This window comes from Lampetra fluviatilis, chromosome 3 (genome assembly GCF_964198595.1).
Source record: "Lampetra fluviatilis chromosome 3, kcLamFluv1.1, whole genome shotgun sequence".
In the NCBI taxonomy this organism is placed as follows: Eukaryota; Metazoa; Chordata; class Hyperoartia; order Petromyzontiformes; family Petromyzontidae; genus Lampetra; species Lampetra fluviatilis.
This window is the reverse complement of record NC_136277.1, coordinates 2,262,977-2,288,982: the sequence shown is the minus strand read 5'-3', so window position 1 is coordinate 2,288,982 and position 26,006 is coordinate 2,262,977. Positions and strand designations below refer to the sequence as shown.

Below are 26,006 nucleotides of genomic sequence, written 5' to 3'. Positions count from 1 at the left end.
AACACAGCACTTGGTGGTAGTGGTGGTGCTGTGCTACACCACCCCCTCGTGTGCCGTGCCGGCCTTCACCGGTGCTACTCGCTGCCGGCCCCAACAGCGTGCTCGAGGCTACGCGGGGACCTTTGTCCTTGTGTGCCTGGCTACAGAGGGGCCCATTGTGTGCGCACAGTGGAGGAGCGCTTGATGGCCGCGGTGCCGGGGTTTTCGTGGCGTCTCTACGAAGCCGGGGAAGGGGTAGGAGGAGGGTAGTTTGAGTTCTCCAGGAAGTGGTAGCCGCAAGCGGAACTCGAGCACAGCAGTATCAGCAGCGCAAATGTCAGCTCCGGGGTTGGTGGATCACACGTCTGATCCCGAGACCAACACCCCCCCCCCGAAACCGGTCCTGGTCTTTCCTTCACCTAGCTGCATTGACCAGCATGGTGAAGTATGTTCAAACAACCCCCTATGATCGACACGACGGTTGGGGGGGGGGGGGCTTCATCTGGCAGTGGACTGCCGGCTGTGAGTTGTTCCCTTCAGAGTGTTCGACTTCGCTGTGTGCCTCTGGCGCTCACGGGAACGAGCCGAGTAGGTTTCGTCGTCCATGCTGGATTCGCGACTCGTTGTGACGGGAAGGCCCCCCCCCATGGGTGTCGAGGGCGAGCCGTGGACAATGAACGGCCCCTTTGCTCGGGCATAGAGACGACCGCGAGGGAACATTTTGCCACCACGCAGAATCCGCAAAGTTCCGCATTGCGTTCTTCATTTGCGCTCGTTTTTACACCACCGAGTCTCAGGACCCTCTTGTCAGGAGGGCCATGCCAAGTTTCCGTGGTAAGGGTCGATGTTGTTGCTGCTGCTGCTGCTGCGATCACGATGCAGCCAAACGACGTTTGGCCATCAGCGGCCCCGTGGTGTGGAGCGATTTCAAGCTCTAGTACGAGGAGGAAGAGGAGGAAGCCGGAGGACCCAGAGGAAGCCCGCGTGAATCAGAGGGGAGAGACAGAGAGAGAGAGAGGCACCAGCGGCACCACGGCGCCGCCAGCCCCTGCCGTGTTGGCTTGGTGGTGGAGGCCGAAGCCAGGCCGCACCAAGACGAGGCCCTCTTGTAAGCGAGTCGACGGACTCGTGATGCCACTGGGCGGACGCTATGGAAGCAGCAGCATCAGCTGGGAGCCGTGGCGATTTGCTGAAGCAAACAGCAATGGTAACACCCCAAACCACCAATACACTTCCTCAATCTTGTATGTAAAAATAAAAAAACTATAATTATTTATTAAGCGAAAGATCCCCTTTTGTTGGGTCTGAACTGATTCACGCATATCCACGTGAGCACATACACTGTATGTACAACTACACAATCATACACAGAGGTGTGTGTTTGTCTATACAGGTGTGAGTAAATGCGAGTACAGGTGAGTGAGTGCATGTGGAGGTGAGGGCGTGCGTGTCCAGGTGAGAGATTATATACAGGTGAGTGACGCAGATGAGTGTGTGTACAGGTGAGCGATTGTGTACAGGTGAGTGGCACAGGTGAGTGGCACAGGTGAGTGGCACAGGTGAGTGGCACAGGTGAGTGGCACAGGTGAGCGCGTGCGAGTACACACAGGAAGCGGCCGTTGGGCACTTGGCGCTGCGACAGGAGTCGCTCCTCGGACGTCTTGCGGGAGATGGAGCCGTGGAACCACGGCAGCTTCTCGTGCAGAGACGACGCCACCTCCTTCTCCAGGTCGGGCCTCTGCCTCGCGATCAGGGCGTCCGCCTCCGCACCCTGCACGCAACCGCACCCCATGCACCACACGCACCACACCGCACGCACCACACCACACCGCACGCACCGTGCCACACCGCACGCACCACACCACACCGCACGCACCGCACCACACACATCGTGCCACACCGCACGCACCACACCACGCCACACCGCACGCACCGCACCACACCGCACGCACCGCAACCACACCGCACGCATCGTGCCACACCGCACGCACCACACCACACCGCACTCACCGTGCCACACCGCACGTACCACACCACACCGCACGCGGGGAGAGGGCCAGGGAGGGGTGCAGTTTAGCGGCGTGCACAGAGGTGCATTGACTGAGCAGAAGCTCTCAGCCTTATGTACATCACCAGTTCAGAAGAACTGTACCGTGGTCATTGTTGCGTCAGGCCCAACTGCGTGGCCCGGGTTGGTTCTCGAGCCACGTTTGTTTTTGGGTCCGGTGCCATGCGGCGGTCGTTATGGGCCCAGAATTCCTGCCATGAGCCCTCCACCACCCGACGGGACCGTCACGCTGGCCACCGGCACCCGTGAGCGTGCGCGTGCCTCTCTGCCGCGTGGAGTCTGACTGAGAGAACTCCTCCTGCTCGTGGCTCGGCAAGCACCCACGGGTTCAGGTCGTCAATGGGGACTCGTCTGTTTGGTCTCCGGCCTGCACTCATGTCTCTGTTGTGACGTGGGCCCTAAAGATGATCCAAATAACTACCGACCTATCTCAATTTTGTCCCCGTTGATGAACATTTTTGATAAATTATTTAACTACCAAATTAGCAGTTTCCTGTCCGCCAACAATCTATTACATCTAAAACAATCTGGGCTCCGAAAAGAATACAGCACCACATCTGCTGCATTAGACTCTCTGAATCACATTTACAGTAGCCTTGATAATAAGCAGTATTGCGCCTGTCTTTTTCTTGACTTGTCCAACGCGTTTGATACAGTACACCACAACATCCTGCTTAGTAAAATAAGTTGCCTCGGTTTTTCCGAAAACACAGTAAAATGGTAAAAAAATTACCTCTTTTCTCGCACCCAAACTGTATTCACAGATGGTTGGAGGTCAAACAGTGTTAAGATAACAAAAGGGGTTCCACAGGGTTCCATTATCGGCCCCTCTTGTTCTCTCTTTATGTAAATGACTTGGGCACTGAACTGGATTATTCCAGGGTAAATCTTTTTGCAGATGACACGGTACTGATTACTGCTGGCCGCTCTCCGGATGACGTGATTGCTAAGCTCCAGAGTAATTTCAACAAACTACAACATCAGCTAGTTGCTCTTAAACTAGTCCTAAATCCTGCCAAAACCAAGGTGCTATGCTTCTCACCAGGACTAAAGCAGGAAGTTATTTTCCCCCAATTACATTCCTTAAATAATGATCAAATAGAGCAAGTCAAGATCTGTAAGTATCTTGGGGTCATCCTGGATTCAAAACTGAATTTTGAAGATCACATTGCTTATATTGGGGAAAAGACACAAATTTAAATTGGTTTTCTGTATCGACACAAGCACTGCTTCCCCCCTATGTTCCGTTTGGAATTGATAAAAGCTACCGTACTGCCTCTACTTGATTAGTGTGACATCGTGTATACATCAGCCCCCAGTACTGTACTGAAGAAGCTTGACTCAATGTATCACTCGGCCTTAAGTTTTGCATTGAACTGCCCATATAGGACTCACCACTGTGATCCCTACATTGGGTCAAACTTAACATCTCTGAATGTTCGACGGCTTGTGCACCAGATCTTATTTATTCATGATGTACTTACAAAAAAATCCGCAGATTACCTGCTGGATCTCCTCTCTGTTTCAAAGAACAAATTTGACCTAAGGTCTACACTCATTTACCAGCTTCATATTCCCGATTGCCGTACATATACTGGAGAAAGGGCCTTTGCTATTGATGCCCCCAGGGTCTGGAATGCTGTTGCCAAAAAATCACTCAAAACTGCTCTAGAGGAGTTGTATACCCCTAGCTGCCAGTGCTATTCAGTGGCCTAAAATAAAATGTTTCGCTCCGGATGATCGCTGCAATGTACGACCTGTGTTTTTATTTAGTGTGCTGATCTTAAAGGTGCATTGAAAAATTATAATACTCCGATTGATGCTCCTGCTGTTGTGGAGTGACTCATGCAGCCAGCTATGGCTGCAGGGTTTTGATAGTACATGTTGTTTATGTAATTTATTGTGAAAATTCCGTCACATTTCCTATGATCACTGTTTCATTGCTTTCATGGCTTTATTTAGGTGATTTGGAAAAGTGTATTGGTTTGGCCATGTTTGTTTGTTGTAGTATGGAGTAAGACTGATGGCCTTAATATAAGTTGTCTTGTGGTTGTTGTTGTTGTTTGACTTGCATCCCACTGGGATTTTTGCACACAGCGTTGGTGTGCGGTGTTTTTTCTGCAATATTTTGCTGTCTTTTCTTAGATTTTCTGTTTGCACTTAGTCACATATTCACTTTAAGATGTTTTCTTGTTCATGTTTTTGTTTTTTGTTTGTTGCGGTTGCACCCGATTCAAGAGCCGAATGGCTCACAGGGCTATACCTAATAAATTAACTTGAACTTGATGTAGTGGTGACGTGGTGGTGGTGCTGGTGGTAACAGGTGTGGCGTAGTGGTGGTGTGGTGGTGATGGTGGTAACAGGCGTGGCGTAGTGATAGTGTGGTGGTGATGGTGGTAACAGGCGTGGTGTAGTGGTGACGTGGTGGTGGTGGTGGTAACATGCGTGGCGTAGTGGTGACGTGGCCCGCCCCCCCGTCACCTCCACGTGGTACTTCTTGTGCACGTAGTCTCGGATCGTCTGGTCCTTGACGTCCTCGAAGTATCCGCTGCGCGGGGGGGTCCCGTCGGGACGGTGGCAGGGCGCCGCGAGGGGACAGCACAGTCCGTCGGCGCCGTGCTCGTGGTGCGCGCACAGCTCCGCGGGACCCGCGTGCGTGCGGCCCCCGTCGATCCCGCACCCGCGCCCTTCCAGACCTGCGCCACCAACCCCACCAAAAACATCACCACCATTGAGCGCGCAATCGTGGTGGTGTTTTTGGTGGTGGTGTTGGTGGTGGTGGAGGTGTATGTGTATCTGCTGTGTACGTACCTCTCTAAATCTGTGTACCCGTGCGCGTGTGCCCGTGCGCTTGTGCCCGTGCGTGTGCCCGTGCGCTTGTGCCCGTGCGTGTGCCCGTGTGTGTGTACCCGTGCGTGCGCGCGTGTACCCGTGCGTGCGCGCGTGTACCCGTGCGTGCGCGCGTGTACCCGTGCGTGCGCGCGTGTACCCGTGTGCGTGTACCCGTGTGCGTGTACCCGTGTGCGTGTACCCGTGTGCGTGTACCCGTGTGCGTGTACCCGTGTGCGTGTACCCGTGTGCGTGTACCCGTGTGCGCGCGTGTACCCGTGCGTGCGCCCAGCGTGCCGCGCGTTACCTGGACCCGTGTCGTGGGGGCGCGGCTCCACCTCGTAGTGGTGCACGCGGCCCCTGCACACGACGGACAGCACCAGGCCACCCACGGTGCTCGTGCTCTTGCGCAACAGGAAGAGGCCCTCGATGAAGCCGGCGGCGCGCAGGTGGCCCTCGGCCTCGTCGCGGCCCACGTGGCCAAAGTAGTAGGGCAGCGGCTCCCCGCTCGCGTCCATGGCTCCCACCCGCTAGCGAGCGAGTGACACCGTCACCCCCCTCCCCCCGCCCGTGTAGGGCGTTCTCTGTGCGTGTGCGCTCCGTGTCCCAGTGGCGGAGAGTCGGAATTGTCGGAGTCCCTCTCACAAGTTGCCTTTGCCCTTAGAGCCTCCTTGTCTCTCGCACCCGAGTCTCGGAATCTTCTTGTCGATGAGTCTGTGATGTCTTGGTCTCGACGGTGCTGTCTGTCTCCCCTGTTCCCGAGTCTCTTGGCGTCAGCCGAGTCTGCGTGTGTCTCCACTCATCACCGTCCTCTCCTGCTCCTCCACCTCCCTCTCTTCTCTCTAATCGAGTCGTTCTCCGTGGGACACCGAAGAGGTTGGGCGATTCCCGTGGTCACGATTCATTCCAAGCAGACACAGGCATCTGCACAAGCAGAGCAGTGTCACCATGATCATCAGCAGCAGCAGTAGCAATACATCCATCATGAATAGCAGCATCATCATCAGCAGCAATATTATCATCTTCGACATCAGCATCATCAGCATCACCACCGGAAGCAATAGCATCAGCAACATTGTCATCAGCATCATCAACAGCAGCAGAAGTAGCATTATTATCATCATCAGAACAAACTTCGTCTAGACCATCGGCCATCACTGTCCCTCCTGGCCGCGATGCCCGTCCTGCTGCCCAAGCCCCTCTCAGTCCCCATCACGGCGTCGACGATGCCTCGAACCTGCGGTGCGTTCCCTAGCGCCCGTGTCTCCTCTCTTTCCGACTCTCTCTCCGACAAGCGCGCGTCTCTCCGTGCTACGCGGCGCACTTCTCTCCATCGTTCGTTCCCTCGAGTGGCCGCGCTGTTCCCGAGCCTCGTCGCTGCGGCTCCTCGAACCTCGTCGCTGCGGCAGGGCCACGCGTCGGCGGTGGCCGTGGTTTTTAATCTTCAGGCCAAAATTCCAAGTCATGAACCCTCCACCACCCGACGTGGTTATCATGTTTACACCCACGATGTCGATTGCTTTTTACTATTTGTATTTGACCAGGTAAGGCCCACTGAGCTATTATCGCTCTTTATCAGAAGCGACCTGGCCACAAATGAGAGCTCAACGAAGTGGCTTGTCGTCACGTGGACATTTATAGCAGCCCAATACTCTAAAACGCGTGTTTCTAAATGTGGAGGGGAAAAAACGGAGGACACGGAGAAAAATCCACACGGCCACAGGGAGAGAAAACGCAAACACCAAATATACAACAGACATCAAGGTCGGGATCGAAGCCACGAACTCCCTGCACACCAGGCGAGGGAGTTAACATCTCACCACATCGCCGATGCGCCTACCCAATTCTCCGCGTGGCCTCGCACCTCGTCGCGGACTGAATTAAACATCGACCGCGCTTCTCTCTCAGTCCGCCGCGAGCTGCTCCCAGACACCCAGAGCCGCGATGGTGGTGGTGTTGGTGGTGAGAGTTCCCCTAGGAACCTAAGATTCTAAATCTCGACTGCCTGGCCTGGTCCTGGACCGCCTGAGGAAAGTTGCACGTTTAACACTTAAGGCTTTCGCGACCAAGATTATCCATAAAAGTTGGGAGCGAGCGAGAGAATGCGATCGTGGCTTGCGGCTGGGGTTGGCGTTTACACCCCCACCACCTCGCCCTGATGTCGAAAGGGGAAATGGTCGAATTTTAGGACCTCGGCTCACGCAGCTGCAATGGCTGCATCGGGAACGCAGTCGAGAAGTCTCCAGAACCCCCGGTTGACAGACGAGGTGTCCCAGCGAGCTGAGACAGTGCCGGGCTCTCCCTCTCTCGCTTTCTCTCGGTCTCTCCGTCTGGAACGTTCCCACCACAGCTCCACGTTGCGAGGGTTTCATGTCTCGCTGCGCATTCCGCTGGGTGTCTGCGAGACCGGAGTGAGTGGCACGCGACGCGTAGCCACAGCCATCGTGAGAGGAGGTATGGTGGAAATGGCGTGCGCTCACCACTATCACCCATCCCACCTTACCACCACCCTCACCACACCATGATCACCCCACCTCCTAACCACTACCACCCTCCCTCCTCACAACCACCCTCCCTCCTCACAACCACCCTCACCAGGACGACCCACCTCACCACCAACCTCACCACTACGACCGACCTCACCACCACCACCCTCACCACCACCACCCTTCCCCTTCACCACAAGCCCATCTTATCGCCTCCCTTGTGTCACATGGTGCCGTGAAAGGAAGCAGATGTCCATACTTCCGTGAAGCTAACCACGGGCTCACCTTGCAGCCCAGCTGCCTAACCCCATAGCTAACAGGGCCCCATAGCTAGCACAGATGTCCAACCCAACAACATAAACTTCTGCGCAATCCAAAAAACACATCTCTAGTCCAAAACCAACCCAGACCTCAGTACGAAACCAAACCAGATCTCAGTACCGAATCAAACCAGATCTCTGGCACAAACCAAACCAGATCTCAGTACCAAACCAAACCAGATCTCAGTACCAAACCAGATCTCAGTACCAAACCAAACCAGATCCCCAGACCAAACCAGATCTCAGTACCAAACCAAACCAGATCTCAGTACCAAACCAGATCTCAGTACCAAACCAAACCAGATCCCCAGACCAAACCAGATCTCAGTACCAAACCAAACCAGATCTCAGTACCGAATCAAACCAGATCTCTGGCACAAACCAAACCAGATCTCAGTACCAAACCAAACCAGATCTCAGTACCAAACCAGATCTCAGTACCAAACCAAACCAGATCCCCAGACCAAACCAGATCTCAGTACCAAACCAAACCAGATCTCAGTACCAAACCAGATCTCAGTCCTAAACCAGATCTCAGTGCCAAACCAAACCAGATCCCCAGACCAAACCAGATCTCAGTACCAAACCAAACCAGATCTCAGTACCAAACCAAACCAGATCTCAGTACCAAACCAGATCTCAGTCCTAAACCAGATCTCAGTACCAAACCAAACCAGATCCCCAGACCAAACCAGATCTCTGGCACAAACCAAACCAGATCTGAGTACCAAACCAAACCAGATCCCCAGACCAAACCAGATCTCTGGCACAAACCAAACCAGATCTCAGTACCAAACCAAACCAGATCTCTGGACTAAACCAGATCTCAGTCCCAAACCAAACCCGATCTCAGTACCAAACCAAACCAGATCCCCAAACTAAACCAAACCAGATATCAGTCCCAAAGCAGATCTCTGGCACAAACCAAACCAGATCTCTGGACCAAACCAAAGCAGATCTCTGGCACAAACCAAACCAAAGTTAAACCGATTGAGAGCCACACAGACTACAATTATCTTCAAAGGAGACCCTGGGTGTTTAGAAAGTCTCACAGGCTTCCATGGAGACCCAGAGACTTGCATATAATCACATAGAGACCCACATATTTATGCAGAGACCTATAGATACACACGAAGATCCATAGATTTACATAACCCAAATACTTACAGAGAGCCATAGACTTACAGGGATATCTATAGGCGTACCTATAATAAGTGATCTGTCGAGTATATAAATGACAATTACAAGTCGTAGTCATTATGAATAGAAGAGCGAACGTAATTTAAACGTAAGCTAAAACACAAAGTGCAAAAACAACAAAAAACTCAACAGCTACACGGAAAACGAGATTAAATTCAACCAAAGTGTAATGGAAATTAAATAAGTAGAGCGGTGATGCAGCGGTTTGTAGCGCACTGTGCTACAAACCGAGCACCCAGAGTTTGACTCGCGGCCATGGGCAGTGGCGTTCTATCCGAAACAGACATGTCGCCTCCCTCGAGGACACCAACCCGCACTAACCAGCGTACTGAAGCATGGCCAAATGATCACCAGGACCGGCTGGGCGCAATCACACGTGCGCATGGTTTGGACTCCATCTGTGCCTTCTGTACTGGGATAGAGTGTTGTCCCCTCGCACGCGTGAGTTGTCTACCCCGACACGTATAATGGGAATAATAAACACTCGTCATCGATTGGCTGAAAACTCCTCGTTCTGTGGACGCCTTTGCGAGCTGCGTGTTGCGCAGCGCGTGTGAAACGGGGTTCGCACGAACGCGGCGAGTTCACAACCCGCTATTATTGCTGCACACGGGGGGCGAGTTACCGAAATCAGTCGACAGCTTGCGGAGGCATTCCCCACGCCGTAGCCAGACCATGGTTCTCTGACCGCTCTTCTATCGCCGCTGCTGCTACGACTACTGCTGCCACGATTCCTGTTCCCGTGAGCCTCACTCCTTGATTCCTCCAGCCGTGTCGAGGACTCGGCTTCTGCCAGACTCAGACTGTTTCGTCTCATCCTCCGTCACTGCTCCGCTTTTGGGAATTACCTCTCCCATCACCGTCGACGTCTCTTTTTTTTTACCAAAGCTCGTGCAATCATCACCTCGCTCAACTCGATAAACGCGTTTCGTACCCCTTGCTTAATACACCTGCAATAGTGCTGTTTGCGCTGTAGGAGCGACGGGAGGGAGAGGTTTAGAGGGTCTTGGGGGGTCCTTGGCTCAGCCGCCACGTGGCCGAGCGGCTCCCGTGGCAGCCGAGGCCGCGGCGCGACTCGGAGGGAGCCGCGGGGCCCAACCGACACTTCCTGTGGCGCAGTCGACGTGCGGCAGAGGCCGAGGCAACGTCTTGCAAACATTGTTCCGAGAAACGGAGGTCTCGCTCGCCTGGGGTTCGCGCTTCGAGTGATCACCAGAGAGCCGTAGCCGCATGCGCTCTCGCCACTGGTCTGGCTTCTTGAGTCCGTCTCAATTAGGCCTCGGCAAGGTAAGGTAATTTACCCTTTTTACCGAGTAAAAGGGTAAAGGTAAAGGGTAAATGTGCATACATGCCAAGGGGAAAGGTAAAGGGTAGGGTAAAGGTAGCTCGGAAGAATTGCCCGGTAGGGTAAAGGTAGCGCGAAGTATTACCCGGTAAATACGGGACCTTGTTTACCGCTAAAAGCTCCGTGGCGCAGTCCGTGGTCTCCATTTAATAAGTAATATTTAAAAACTTTATTAAAAACACGCTTTTATAAAATGTACGAGTAATGGCAGAACTCCACGACTCCAGGAAGTGGCCCCGAGGCTTGCCATAACGTAAGGGGCCGTGGTAATTTACAGCCAACGTCAGTTGAGCGTGGACAATTAGTCCCAAGCCGAAACATACCATATAAAAAAGAATGTTAAAAAATATAGATTTTTTATGATAGAATATAGTATTGTCATCAGTATGACATAAGTATACCAAGTTTGTAGTCGATACCACATTAGGAAGTGGGTTAAAATTGAGTTACAAGATTTGAGGATACGACAACAATGACAACAACAACAAGCGTGTAAAATTGGAATCATCGAGAGTATTCTATATGAATAAAGCGCTCTACCTATAGCATTTACCGTTATAAACCTTGTTCATGTGTAGTACCCTGGTAATTACCCTGTAATCGGGTAATTTGTATGGGGTAAGGGTAAAAGGTAGGCTCGTTGCTTTTTAACTTTTACCGTTTACCTTACCTGCTAAAGGGTAAAAGGTAAGGGTAGAGTGATTGTATTGTGGTAGGGTAAAGGTAGGCTCGTTGTTTTTACCTTACCTTGCCGAGGCCTACGTCTCCTCCCCTCGGGTCGCCGGGCTCGGCGTCTCCATCGCCTGTCCCCCTGCACCCACGTGCTCCACCCGTCACTCTACCTCCTCCTATTCCCAACCTCCGAGTCGCTTGCATGAGTCCCCCATCATGAGTGACTACTCATTCCACATTTCTCTGGCAGGGGGGGGGGGCTCTACATGAAGTAATTCGCTACGCAGACATATCCCAACAGAGTATATGATATAGAGATACAGTAATGCGTTTTTCCGTGTTAAATTTGACTCACTAATACTGTACGTAGCAGACACTGGCCACTCAACACACGTGTCTCGGTATAGGGTTGATGACATTTCACAGTCCACGTAATTATGTTTAATATATTATAACCTCCATTATACGAAGCTTTTCACCCAACGACCATTACAGAACCAAAATAATAATAACGACTTGTTTAAGCAGACGTCACCACGGCAGTGAAAGGCTGAGTTTAGGGCCCAAAAATCCGGGTTCAGATTTCACTCGTAAGCCAGGACTCGAACTGGGGTCGTCCGGGCCATAGCGCAGTACGCTAACCACTGCGCCACCGCTACCCGCCTGCACCCTGTGGGGTGTTGTAATCATTTTAAAGTCTTCTTGGTTCTTTCGGTAAAGTCACGTAGAAGGGAAGTAATAAAATAATAAAAATAAAACATAATAAAATAATTTTTACGACGTTTCGGCCACAACGCAAGCATGTTAAAGCTTTCGTGACTGCAGGGATTAATCTTCTTGGTTCTTTCGGTAAAGTCACATAGAATGGAAATAATAAAATAATAAAAATTATGTTTTTTTATTGTTTTATTATTTCCATTCTGTTATGTTTTATTTTTATTATTTTATTATTTCCATTCTACGTGACTTTACCGAAAGAACCAAAAAGATGTTGTAATCATCTTCTCATAGGCCTGGGGAACTGACATTTGCACAATTTCTGTCGGGGCTTCGCTTCTAACGAAAAGTTTATTATAATTAGTTCCCCAAAAAAGATCGGGCACATATGATTTGGTATATATATGATATATACTGTATATGTACGGGCACTTTTCTGAATAATTCATACAATTACCGCATTTTCCAGATTATAAAACGCTCCGGAAAGTGAGACGCACCTCCACACGTGTGTCCAGTTTCAATGAAGACAAATGTGGCCTTACGCACGCGGCTACCCGATTATAAGAAGCAACCGACGAGTTCTAATCTGGTCACACAAAGCTACCGGATTATAAGACGACCCCAATAAAGTTTTACTCATCCAATTAGAACTGTTGGACAAGTACGGTGCGAAAGACTTTCAGCATACATACTCATCTACCGGATTATAAGACGTGCAGGCACAAAAAGTGCGTCTTGTATTCCGGAGCCTGGGGAGTATACGTTCTGCTCGGTTTAACACGCGGGTTTTCGCTACCAATATCATCCGTAATAGAGGGTTTTTGGGGTTAGATCGCGTAAATATATAAATGTGTCGTTAAATCCGCCACCACCCGACACAGCCAACTAGTAAGGGTTGTCACGTAAACAGAACGTGGCCAATTCGTCACTGGTACAGCACTAACCGGTGTGTTGGAGAGCCAAGCCACAACATTTACTATCCAAGTTCGACGTATCGCCAGTAATTACAACTAGCTTCATCAGGCGACAGCCAGATGTTTGGAGAAGTCCACCTGTTTCGTTCCTTATATAGAGGCGTAGATGTGGTGACCACGCTTCTCCGCTCTTGCGCAAAGTGGGGGGGGGGTGTTAATGAGTCAACGTGCATTACGCATGCGCATTATGCGAGCCCTTTGATCGCAATGGAAGTGGAAGTTCTACCATTTCTGGATATTCTGCTCGGACGGGGTCTAAATGGTAAAATAACACGCAGCGTTTACCGTAAGAAAACGCACACTGACGCCGCTCTGAATGCAGTCACACCATCACCCCGCACAGAGATCTGCTCTTATCAAGCCGCTCATTCATCGAGCTAAGAAAGGAAGAATAACACAGCGGTTGTCCTATGGATAGATTTACATTCGCCAAAGGAATGTGGAATGTTCCTCCACTGGCTTTCGCCAGGTCGACTCGGCCTCAAATGAGTATAGGACCTGCTGCGATGTGTTAACATCGTCACGAAGGGAGAAAACGGTCCTGCGGAGCCCGTCGTGGAAATTCCACATGACTATGGCGGGCGCAAGTCCATAAACAGGACAGCCACGGTTGATCTTCCCCACAAAGTGGTGATCATTGTCATTTTATCGACCCAAGAGGGAAGGATGATCATCCGTTCCAGCTGCAACGTGTCTTGCCCACGCCAATTTCCTTGTACTTGGCAGTCAGCAAGGTTTCTCTACCTGGCGTAGATTCTCTTATCCACGCGTTCCTCTTTCTCTATCCGAAACTCCAATTCTGAGCACGTACCTCGGATCCGTACATTGAAGCTGCTGGCAGTACGTGCTGATTGAAAGCTTTCCTTGTCCGGCGCAAACAGTAAACGTTGTTTGTCATCGTCAATTTAAACTTGAACAAATGCAAACCCATCCTTCTCGAGCCTCACCGCCTCGCTACTGCGTCTCGGCTCCGCGAGTCTACGCGGGGCGTCAACGAAGAGAAGGAACGGAAAAGTGCGCAAAGAAGCAGGGGGAGAGAGAGAGAGATGCCCGCTTGGAGAGCGCACGCAGGATCGAGGCATCGTCCACACCGTGACGGGGAGTGAGAGGGGCCTGAGCAGCGGGACGCGTGTCGCGGCCACGAGGGGCGGCGATGGCCGCGACTGCGAACGGAGCGGCAGCCGAGGAACGTGAACGCGCTCCGAGAGGAGATGGAGCGAAATCGGCTCGTGGTGTTTAGAGAAGGCGCTGGGTGAATCGTTACATCGCAGGATCGTCAGCGGTTCGGGGAGGCCTTCATCTAGCAGTGGCTCTCACCCTGACTGATGATTATTTGTCTTTGAGTGGCTGTTTTTGTTACGATTTTTGGCCATATTTTATCACCGATGTTTTGTACGAGGTGTGTAAAGTTACAGGTCAATGAGACAGAGTGACGCGTTCATCGTTTCACTGACGAACATTGACATTTAAGACAATTGGTTATTTAAAATGTGTTCAGAGTATAAATGATGGCAATAAAACAATTAAGAACCATTGTGTGTGGGGAGCAGTGGCTAGCGCGCTGCGCTACGAACCCAGCGAGCCAAGTTCGATTCCCGCTCACTGCCACATCAATGCCGAGTGATATCTAAAACCGGTACTGTCCTGGGCCTCCCGTAACTTAATCCAGCCTTAAATGAGTACCTGGTGCGGCCTGAAGTAAACTTTAGCACTGGGGAGACAAAGGCGGCCGGGCGTGGTTGCTGGCCACCAACCCCCTCGTGTGCCGTGGCCGGCCTTCATAGGTGCTCACTAACAGCACTTGCCCCAACAGTCTATGCAGGCTATACGGAACGCATGTGTCTTTGTGTATGTGTGGTATAATTCTATTAAATTTAACAGACCCATCACTAATTGCATACCCGTCTCATGATGTTTTATCATCATGAGACGAGTGTACACACACGCGCGCGCGCACATAATTAATGTAGACACACTGCGCGCGTACACACATTCACATTCTGATTAGTGCAATCACACACACAATACTCGTGGGCACAGACAAACACAAATTATGATAAACGCATGCAAATTACTCGCCCAAGCGCACGTGCGCTCCGATGGGTGTGGACACAGAATTCCCGTGTACACCGATTATGATCAAATGCACGCAAAGTTATGGCGCACACAAATCATGATACATGTATACACAATAATTATGTACACCAATAATACAGGTTTTTTTGGGGGGGGGGGGTTAGATCGCGAAAATATGTGTTGTAAAAACCGCCACCACCCGACACAGCCAACTAGTAAGGTGTGTCACGTAAACAGAACGTGCCAAATCGCTCCGAGTACAGCATCACCGGAGTGTGTTGGAGTTGCAAAGCCACAACATTTACAATCTGAGTACGACGTTTCGCCAATAATTACAACTAGCTTCATCAGGTGACAGCCAGATTTGTGGAGAAATCTTCCCGTTTCGTTTCTTACATAGAGGGGTAGATGTGTCAACGTACGTTCTGCATGCGCATTATGCAAGCCCATTGCTCTTGTACCGCCTGTTGATTGTGTGCACTAAAATAGCCGTCCCTGTTATCGTTCAACGGTAATCCCCATTCAAGTATGGGGACCTGTATAGGCAATAATTTAAACAATCTATTACTTATTCTTGGTTCTTTCGGTAAAGTCACGTAGAAGGGAAGCAATTAAATAATACAAATATAAAACAAAATTATAATTTTATATTATTTATTATTATTTTATTTTTATTTCATTGCATCCCTTCTACGTGAGTTTACCGAAAGAGCCAAGAATATGAATCGCTGCAGTCACGAAAGCTTTAAAAAAATGTATTACTTGATGATTCGCTCCCAAGCAGCACTAAGTCTGTAGCTATCCGAACGGTTAAAATTATTTTTATTTCTCTCAATTTCGATAAATTCTCTAATTAGTCTTGGCCAGTAGTAGCTAGTTTTGCACAGCACTTCAACATTATCAAGATAAATTGAGTGTCCTTGTTGGCACGCGTGTTCTGCCTCTGCCGACAGTTGTAGTTGGGGATATTTAATATTTCTTTGGTCTTTTTTTTTGTTTCGTGCTGATCATTCGTCCTGTTTTCCCAACACAACATTCGCCACAAGTGCAATCAATCCGGTACACACCTTCTGTTGATAGCTTCGGTAATACATCTTTTGTACCAGATATTAATTTCTGTATTTTATGTACCGTGCCAAATCTGGCTCGGATGTTTTGTTTTTCCAAACATCCAGAGCTGCACTTTGGTTCTTTCGGTAAAGTCACGGAGAAATAAAATGAATAAAATAATGGAATACGACGTTTCGATTGCAATACAAGCAACCATCATCAGGTACAAGTGTGTGTTTATGTTGTGTGTTTATCTCTGTGTGTCTCTGTGTTGTCTCTCTCTGCTTGTGTGTCTGTCTGTATGTGTCTCTCTCTGTGTGTCTATGTTGTGTGTTTCTCTCTGTGTGTCTCTGTGTTGTCTCTCTCTGCTTGTGTGTCTGTCTGTATGTGTCTCTCTCTGTGTGTCTATGTTGTGTGTTTCTCTCTGTGTGTCTCTGTGTTGTCTCTCTCTGCTTGTGTGTCTGTCTGTGTGTCTGTGTTTTGTCTATCTCTCAAATTGAGTTCTACCTGATGACGGTTGCTTGTGTTGCAATCGAAACGTCGTACTCTATTACTTAATTTATTTTCTTTCTACATTACTTTACCGAAAGAACCAAAGAGTCATTCCCGCAGTCACGAAAGCTTCAAAGCCAGAGCTAGTTCATCGGTTACTCCCGCAATTTACGGTATTTTAATCGTTTAAATTACTTGGTCAGTTCTAAGGCTCGTGTTATTTCATTTGGTTTTGGCATCATTGTAACCGTTCAATTGCAGCGCTTATTTAACATGTGCACACGCACATCAACGACGGCGAATCTACGCGCGAAGTGCGTCTTCTTACATTTACAAAATCTATGCACACACACACGCGCGTACATTACTATGAATCTAAAACACTAGCGTGCACACACACACAAGGTGTACACGCAACATAATTTTTAGTAAATGTATATACAAAATATAATAAGTTACCCAGCAAGGGACAAAATACGCCGTGTACAATTATAAATGTGTACACAATACCAGAGGTGTGGACTCGAGTCATGTGACTTGGACTCGAGTCAGACTCGAGTCATGAATTTGATGACTTGCGACTCGACTTGGACTTGCATAACAATGACTTTGTCCCACCTATGAGATGTGGACTCGAGTCATGTGACTTGGACTCGAGTCAGACTCGAGTCATGAATTTGATGACTTGCGACTCGACTTGGACTTGCATAACAATGACTTTGTCCCACCTCTGCACAATACTATTGTACACAAAGTGTGCTTAGTGTACATATGTACGCAGACGTCACTGGGAATACCCTCACAGACACAGCGCGCCCTCGGCCAACACCCATGATGCACAGAGTTAGGGGCATCGTTATAGGGGTATCGTTATAGGGGTAAAGTTAGGGTTAGAGTTATATGGGTATGGTTATAGGGGTAGACTTAGGGGTAGAGCTATAGGGGGATGGTTATAGGGGTAGAGTTAGGGGTAGAGTTATATGGGTATCGTTATAGGGGTAAAGTTAGGGTTACAGTTATATGGGTATGGTTATAGGGGTAAAGTTAGGGTTACAGTTATATGGGTATGGTTATAGGGGTAAAGTTAGGGTTAGAGTTATATGGGTATCGCTATAGGGGTAGAGTTAGGGGTAGAGTTATATGGGTATGGTTATAGGGGTAGACTTAGGGGTAGAGCTATAGGGGGATGGTTATAGGGGTAAAGTTGGGGGTAGCGTTATATGGGTATGGTTATAGGGGTAGGGGTAGAGTAATAGGTAAACAGTTAGGGGTAGAATAATCGTGGTGTAGTTATAGGGTTAGGGGTAGTGTTAGGGGTTCGGGTAGGGTTAGTGTGAGGGGCAGAGTTAGTGGTATGGGTAGGGTTAGTGTGAGGGTTAGTGTTAGGGGTAGAGTTATAGGGGTTTGGGTAGGGTTATTGTGAGTAGTAGAGTTAGGGGTATGGGTAGGGTTAGTGTAAGGGGTAGAGTTAGGGGTTTGGGTAGGGTTAGTGTAAGGGGTAGTGTTAGGGGTTTGGGTAGGGTTAGTGCGAGGGGTAGAGTTAGGGGTTTGGGTAGGGTTAGTGTGAGGGGTAGTGTTAGGGGTTTGGGTAGGGTTAGTGCGAGGGGTAGAGTTAGGGGTAGGTTTGGTATGCGAGATAAGCCGAGATTAAAGCAGCCCAATGCAGTTCGAGACAACATTCACCATCATCACACATCGTCGTCATCAAATACATCATCATCATCACAGCACACATCACTATCCCAGCCTCATCAAAATCCAGAGCCAGATTGGATTTCAATTCCGAACTGAGCGAGAGCACATCCAGTCTGCACCCACTTTACCGACAGTATACATCGCTGCACCCACTTTACCGACAGTATAAATCGCTGCACCCACTTTACCGACAGTATAAATCGCTGCACCCACTTTACCGACAGCCGATCTCCGTGTCGCCGCGTGGAAGGTCGAGGTCTAAGCGAGCTGGGGCGAGGGACTTTAACAGTGACTCAAATCCTCTCCGTCAGCCGTCCTCTCGCCTCCCCGTGCGCGTTCGTGTGAGCACGCGCGCGTGTTCGTGTTCGTGCGCGTGCACGCGTGTGGGTTTGTGGGTTTGGGGGGGTGCAGGGGGTGGAGGGAGTCGGCAAAGGTGGAACTCGAGAATTGCATAATTTCCTTAATTTGTGCCTCCCCTTCTCTCCGTCCTTGCTCTCCCTCCCTCCCTCCTCCATTCCCACCCTCTCCCCTCCCTTCTCTGCCTTCCAGACCAGGGCTCAAATTGGCCAAAATCGAAAATCACACCGCGAAAATACCCTCACTGCGCACAGAGCGGCAATCATCGCCCCCTGCTGGCAGCAGACAGACTGACGCGCCAGGCCACTCGGGCAATGAGACTCCGTCTGGAGACGTCCCCACCTCGTCACGCAACAGCCACCTGCAAATCCTCCTCGCTCCCCCCTCCCGCACACTCACCATCAGCTCGCAGAAGGTCGCATCTCACCTGGGGAGATGTGGTGGTGGTGGGGGGGTCCGGAATCTCACCTCTCCCCAATCTCCCTCCAGCCCCCCACCCTCCTCTGGCTGGTGAGTAGCTGTCCAGATCACCAGGTGTTCATGTGCGACGACTGCCGGGTGAGCCTGGGGAGCATGTCTTCTGGTGAGCAGGTAGGCAATAGGTAGGTAGCCGTGCAGATTACGGGTGAACAAAGGGATGGGTCGGTAGGGAGGTGGGTAGGCAACTGCACAGGTAGGTGAATGCACAGGTAGGCAGGTGAAGAGGCAGGTGAGTAGACGAGCAGGTATGTGAATGCACAGGTAGGCAGGTGAGTCGCTAGTTGCTTTCTCAGGCAGGCAGTCAGGAAGTGCCGACACCGGATGGGTCAGCGTGGATAGAAGCACTGTAAGCAGAGGAAGCGACTCTCATTGACCTTTGGTCGGCGTGAAACCGCACGTGTGTGTGTGAGTGTCAGAGTGGGGGAGCGGTGGCGCAGTGGTGAGCGCACTGCGCTACGGACGAAGTTGCTAGAGTTCGATTCCCTGCCACCTAGGGGGGGGGGGGGGGGTCAGACATTTGTGACGATGTGTGACAATGGAGGGGGGGGGGGGGTTGAGAAATGTGACGTCATATCAAAATGTGCAACTTTAAATAAATATAGACAACACGTTCTACTTAGTTAAATAGACTTTTTAATAAATGTTTTCTCCTACAACATCAGAGTGCAGCGCCACATTAAATACGCACTACAATGATAAAAGTTTAAAGCGATTTGAAGCATGGTTTATTTTTGGGGGAGGGGGGGGCAGAGCTTTGTGACGTCATATTTGCGGGGGAGGGTCTGACTTTTTGTGACGCCGTGTGACGATGCGGGGGGGGGGGTCAAAAATCGTCCAAGATCGCGTGACGTCATTTATGGACGGCCCCTAACATCAGTGGCGAGTGAATGGATGCCGTCTGAACCGGCCTCGGTCCTGTGCCTCCCCTCGGTCGTCTCAGCCAGAAACCGAGTTCCCTGGTTGCGATGTGCAAAACATCGGCACCCGGGGAGACAAAGGCGGCCGCAGAGATGCGCGTGAGAGAATGGGAGGGGCAGTCAAGCAAAATAAACATCTCTGGTACTGAATTTTGACTTACAACTTTCGTGACTGCAGGAATTCATATCCTTTGGTTCTTTCGGTAAAGTTGCGTAGATATACAAATTAAAAGTTAATTTTAAAAAACGAAGACGTTTCGATCACACGGCAAGCGATCGTCATCAGGAGGAGGAGGGGGGGGGACGTCTTCGTTCTTGTTTTTCTTCTACGTGACTTTACCGAAAGAACCAACGGATAGGACTGAATTGCTCTGCCCCCCGTGAGCGCCTGCTCCTCCAAGAGACCCGCACGGCGTTGGGAGGCCATCCCTATCCAGCAGTGGATTGACACCATTGGCCCCGTGCGTGGACACGCGAACCTACTTGCTCGACTGCCGCCCGCGTCTCATCGTTGCGCCGTGTCCGAGGCGACACGCGCCAGCAGGTGGCAGGAGAGCGACATTCATGTTGCCCGCAACCGGGAATGGCTCTCGCCAAAAGCTCCCAGCATTATCACCAATCATCATCACCATCATCATCACCACCATCATCACCAATCATCATCATCACCACCATCATCACCAATCATCACCAATTATCATCACCAGACTGACTGGCTGACTGACTATATGACTGACTGTCTGACACACTGACTGGCTAACTGACTATATGACTGACTGTCTGACAGACTGACTGGCTGACTGACTATATGACTGACTGTCTGACAGACTGACTGGCTGACTGACTATATGACTGACTGTCTGACAGACTGACTGGCTGACTGACTATATGAGTGACTGTCTGACACACTGACTGGCTGACTGACTATATGACTGACTGTCTGACACACTGACTGGCTAACTGACTATATGACTGACTGTCTGACAGACTGACTGGCTGACTGACTATATGACTGACTGACAGACTGACTGGCTGACTGACTATATGACTGACTGTCTGACAGACTGACTGGCTGACTGACTATATGACTGACTGTCTGACAGACTGACTGGCTGACTGACTATATGACTGACTGTCTGACACACTGACTGGCTAACTGACTATATGACTGACTGTTTGACAGACAGACTGGCTGACTGACTGTCTGACAGACTGACTGGCTGACTGACTACATGACTGACTGTCTAACAGACTGACTGACTAACTGACTATATGACTGTCTGACAGACTGACTGGCTGACTGACTATATGACTGACTGTCTGACAGACTGACTGGCTGACTGACTATATGACTGACTGTCTGACAGACTGACTGGCTGACTGACTACATGACTGACTGTCTAACAGACTGACTGACTAACTGACTATATGACTGACTGTCTGACAGACTGACTGGCTGACTGACTATATGACTGACTGTCTGACAGACTGACTGGCTGACTGACTATATGACTGACTGTCTGACAGACTGACTGGCTAACTAAATGACTGTCTGACAGACTGACTGGCTGACTGACTATATGACTGACTGTCTGACACACTGACTGACTAACTGATTATATGACTGACTATCTGACAGACTGACTGGCTGACTGACTATATGACTGACTGTCTGACAGACTGACTGGCTGACTGACTACATGACTGACTGTCTAACAGACTGACTGACTAACTGACTATATTACTGTCTGACAGACTGACTGGCTGACTGACTATATGACTGACTGTCTGACAGACTGACTGACTAACTGACTATATGACTGACTGTCTGACAGACTGACTGGCTGACTGTATGACTGACTGTCTGACAGACTGACTGGCTGACTGACTATATGACTGACTTCTGGCAGACTGACTCGCTGACTAACTACATGCCTGACTGTCTATATGACTGTATGTCTGACACAATGACTGGCTGACTGACTATATGACTGACTGTCTGACAGACTGACTGGCTGACTGACTATATGACTGACTGTCTGACAGACTGACTGGCTGACTGACTATATGACTGACTATCTGACAGTCTGACTCGCTGACTAACTAAGTATCCGTCTCCAGCTCACCACGCAGTCTTTAGCCACATTTTACATTTAAATAAAACACAACACACACACGCTCCTGCCCCCTCCTCCTCCATCCACCCCCGTGTTAAATAAAGGGGAATTAGATCATACAAAGGCGTGTGAGTTTGGGGGGCCCGGGAGTGGGTGGGGGGGGCAGTGAGTGATGGCCCTCGCGTGTGAGAGGGAGGCTAGCTGCTGATTTAGGTCCGTGTGAGAATTCTCTCTTCGACATAAATCGCACTCCGCTAAGAGCCGCAACTTCGCGGGGTCGTTAAACCCCGGGGCTACTCTGGTGAGGGGGGGGGGGCTGCATTGTGAGACGGGATTAGTGGGGGGCACGGTGGGGCTGGGGGATCTTTTTGAGCATCGTGGAAAGTCTGGCCACCGTCAAAGGAATGTGGAATTGGCCGCGCCGGTGAGCGCCGTTTGAGTTCGAGGTGACCGCAATCGCGTGGCGTGGGGGGGTCTCTGTGTGTGTCTCTGTGGGTCTCCGTGTCTGTCCATGGGTCTCTGTGTGTGTTTCTGTGGGTCTCCGTACCAGTCCATGGGTCTCTATGTGGGTCTTTGTGTCTCTATGTGAAGTCTACGAGTCTCGAAGCGAGTCTGTGGGTCTCTATGTAAGTCGTTGGGACTCTTTGTAAATACAATTTATTTTAGTCTCTAAAGCTGAGATTATTTTTGTAAGTACCGTATACACCCAGACCTTGGATACAAGGAGAATTCGATTACCGGCTCATATCAGTGGCTATTGACGACATCTGAGCCGGTCCTGGTCGCATTGTTGTACTGCACTCCCAATGTGAGTAGTGTGGGTTGGTCAATGCGGGGAGCATAGACGCGTAAGCAGAGTGCAGTACAACAATTTATTTTATTGCACAACGTAGCCCGGCAGCAGCAGCAGCAGCCGATAGCACCTGTCACGCACGGTGGTCGCCCATTCAAGCACTCTCCACGCTCAACTCTGCTCAACACAAAGACACACACGCACACACGCACATTCTCACAGAAAACAACAAAGACACAGATAAAGATCCCCCGTATAGCCTTTACACACTCACTCACGCGCATACGCACTCACAGACACACTCATGCACGTACACACACACACAAAACAACAAAGATAAAGATCCCCCGTACAGCCTTTACACACTCACACGCGCATGCAAAGATACAGATCCCCCGTATAGCCTGAACAGACTGTCGGGGAAAGTTATGTCAGCGAGCACCTATTTAGGCCGGCCCCGAACACGAGGGGGTAAGTGGCCAGCCCCTCGCCCGGCCGCCTTTGTCTTCCCTGTGGCGATATTTACACACGAACCAGGTACTTTTTGAGGCTGAGTCGACCTAGGAGAGGCCCAGCACCGGTTCAAATAATCGTCACTGGTGTTGGCCGTGAGCGGGAATCGAACTCAGACGCACTCTCAGAGACACACACTCTCACACACACTCTCACACACTCACACACACTCATACACACTCACACACACTCTCACACACACTCTCACACACACTCTCACACACACACTCTCACACACTCTCACACACTCACACACACACTCTCACACACACACTCAAACACACTCACACACACTCTTAGACACACACTCTCACACACTCACACACACTCATACACACACTCTCACACACACACTCACACACTCACACACTCTCACACACACACTCACACACACTCTCACACACTCACACACACTCATACACACACACTCACACACACACACTCTCACACACACACTCTCACACACTCTCACACACACACTCTCACACACACACTCAAACACACTCACACACACTCTTAGACACACACTCTCACACTCTCACACACTCTCAGATACACACTCAGACAAACTCTCACACTCTCAAACACACACACTCTCACACACACTCTCACACACACTCTCACACAATCACACACACTCATACACACACTCACACACACACACTCACACACACACACTCTCACACACACACTCTCACACACACACTCAAACACACTCACACACACTCTTAGACACACACTCTCACACTCTCACACACTCTCAGACACACACTCAGACAAACTCTCACACTCTCACACACACAAACTCTCACACACACTCTCACACACACTCTCACACAATCACACACTCTCACACACACACTCACACACACACTCACAAACACACTCACTCACACACACACTCACACACACTCACACACTCACTCACACACACACACTCTCACACACACTCACACACACACACACTCACACACACACACTCTCACACACTCACACACACACTCACACACACAACAACAACAACAACAACCGCCATTCGCCACTAAGTGGCGGTGACGTCACCACGACGCTTGTGCCAGGCCATGTGCACCTTGAGGCCACGTGAAGTGTCGAACGCCCGCTGGCAGGAGGTCACGGGGCAGACCCAGGTGCCACGGGTCGACTGACCGAGATGACCGAGATGACTGGCTGATGCACCACCTGTGCCCCCTACTGTGCCAACTTGCTGTGCTTTAGCCACCCGGCGCTCCGCTCGTTGTTGTGAGCGTCGCTCCTCCGCCCTCCGTTGTTGTTGGAGGGCGACTGCCTCCAACTGCCCAGTAGCGTCCTTCACGAGCCTCCTCCACACACACTCACACACACTCACACACTCACACACACTCACACACTCACACACACTCACACACTCACACACACACACACTCACACACACTCTCACACACACACTCACACACTCTCACACACACTCACACACACTCACACACACTCACATACTCTCACTTCACACTCTCACACACACTCACACACTCACACACACTCACACACACACTCACTCACACACACTCTCACACACACACTCACACACATTCACACACACATTCACACACACATTCACACAGTCTCACACACACTCTCACACACACTCACACACACACTCTCACACACTCACACACCCACACTCTCACACACACTCTCACACACACTCTCACACTCTCACACACACATTCACACACACACTCACACACTCACACACACTCACACACTACTCACACACACTCACACACTACTCACACACTCTCACACACACTCACACACACACTCACACACACAATCACACACACACACTCTCACACACTCACACACTCACAAACACACTCACTCACACACACTCACACACACTCACACACTCACTCACACACACACTCTCACACTCACACACACTCTCACACTCATACACACACTCACACACACTCTCACACACACACTCACACACACTCACACACTCTCACACACTCACACACACTCACAACACACACTCACGACACACTCACGACACCCACTCACAACACTCACACACAACACACACTCACACACACACTCACACACTCACACACACTCTGGCAGGGGAATGCAGTCGAGCCGCCCTCACGGTTTCCAGAGCAACGCGGCCACCCAGGGCGAGTCACGTGACGCGGGACCACACACGGCGCTCCACGTCGAGGATGAACCTCGCCGCGCGCATTCTCCGGATTATAAGACGCACCGGGAAGTGAGACGCACTTCGAAACTTGTGTCCGCTGGTACATATTGAGGTTATGCAAATCTGCTGACACACACACACGCGGATAATAATCACAAATCCAAAGGATGCAAGTGCGTCTTAGAATCCAGACACTGCGATGATTACTCCTCTCAGCCTCGCATGACTGAAGGGAAGGCAACGCCACCCTCAGATGGCTTCACAAAGTGACGGAAATAAGATTCCGTTACTTCTCGCGCCGACAAGCGGAGAGGCAGCAACAGCCGCAGCGGCCACTTGTTGAGCCGCGGCTACCAACAATTGCCTAAGCTCTGCGGTCCTCTGCATGTTAAGATGTTTTCAACCATTTAACGATACGATATTACACGTGGGGGGGGGGGGGGGGGGGAACCGGAGCGCCTGGAGAAACCCCGCGCGAGGGGGGAACACTCGATCCCATAGAGACGGGACAGGTGGCGTCCACATTGTTACTGTACTTGAGGTCATCCCTTCTGGCTCCTCCTCGACTCCCAGGGGTAGGAAGATGGAACAGATGGAGATTAGTCAACACTTTGCTCCACCGCCTCCTCCTGGCGAGCCAGGGCACGGCTCCCCCTCGACACCCAGGGGAAGGGAGTTTCACGACAACGTCTCTGTGTGATCCACCAATCCTAGCTGCTGCCT

General features: G+C 50.6%; 1 protein-coding gene across 2 annotated transcripts in view; it reads right to left on the bottom strand.

Moving 5' to 3' along the window:
* LOC144951241 (tyrosine-protein kinase SYK-like) overlaps window positions 1-18,284 on the bottom strand; it is a 32,844-nt gene extending 14,560 nt beyond the window's left edge. Inside the window, exons 1-4 of one of the 2 annotated variants that reach the window (XM_078881394.1) lie at window positions 18,120-18,284; window positions 5,184-5,800; window positions 4,529-4,743; window positions 1,587-1,750 (exon numbers count right to left, since the gene is read on the bottom strand). In XM_078881394.1, coding sequence (XP_078737520.1) covers window positions 1,587-1,750; window positions 4,529-4,743; window positions 5,184-5,394 — 590 coding nt within the window. In that variant the 5' untranslated portion in view covers window positions 5,395-5,800; window positions 18,120-18,284. The remainder of the gene's footprint in view (window positions 1-1,586; window positions 1,751-4,528; window positions 4,744-5,183; window positions 5,801-18,119) is intronic. The other variant, XM_078881402.1, reaches the window with a different exon arrangement.
* Window positions 18,285-26,006: the final 7,722 nt, after the last annotated feature.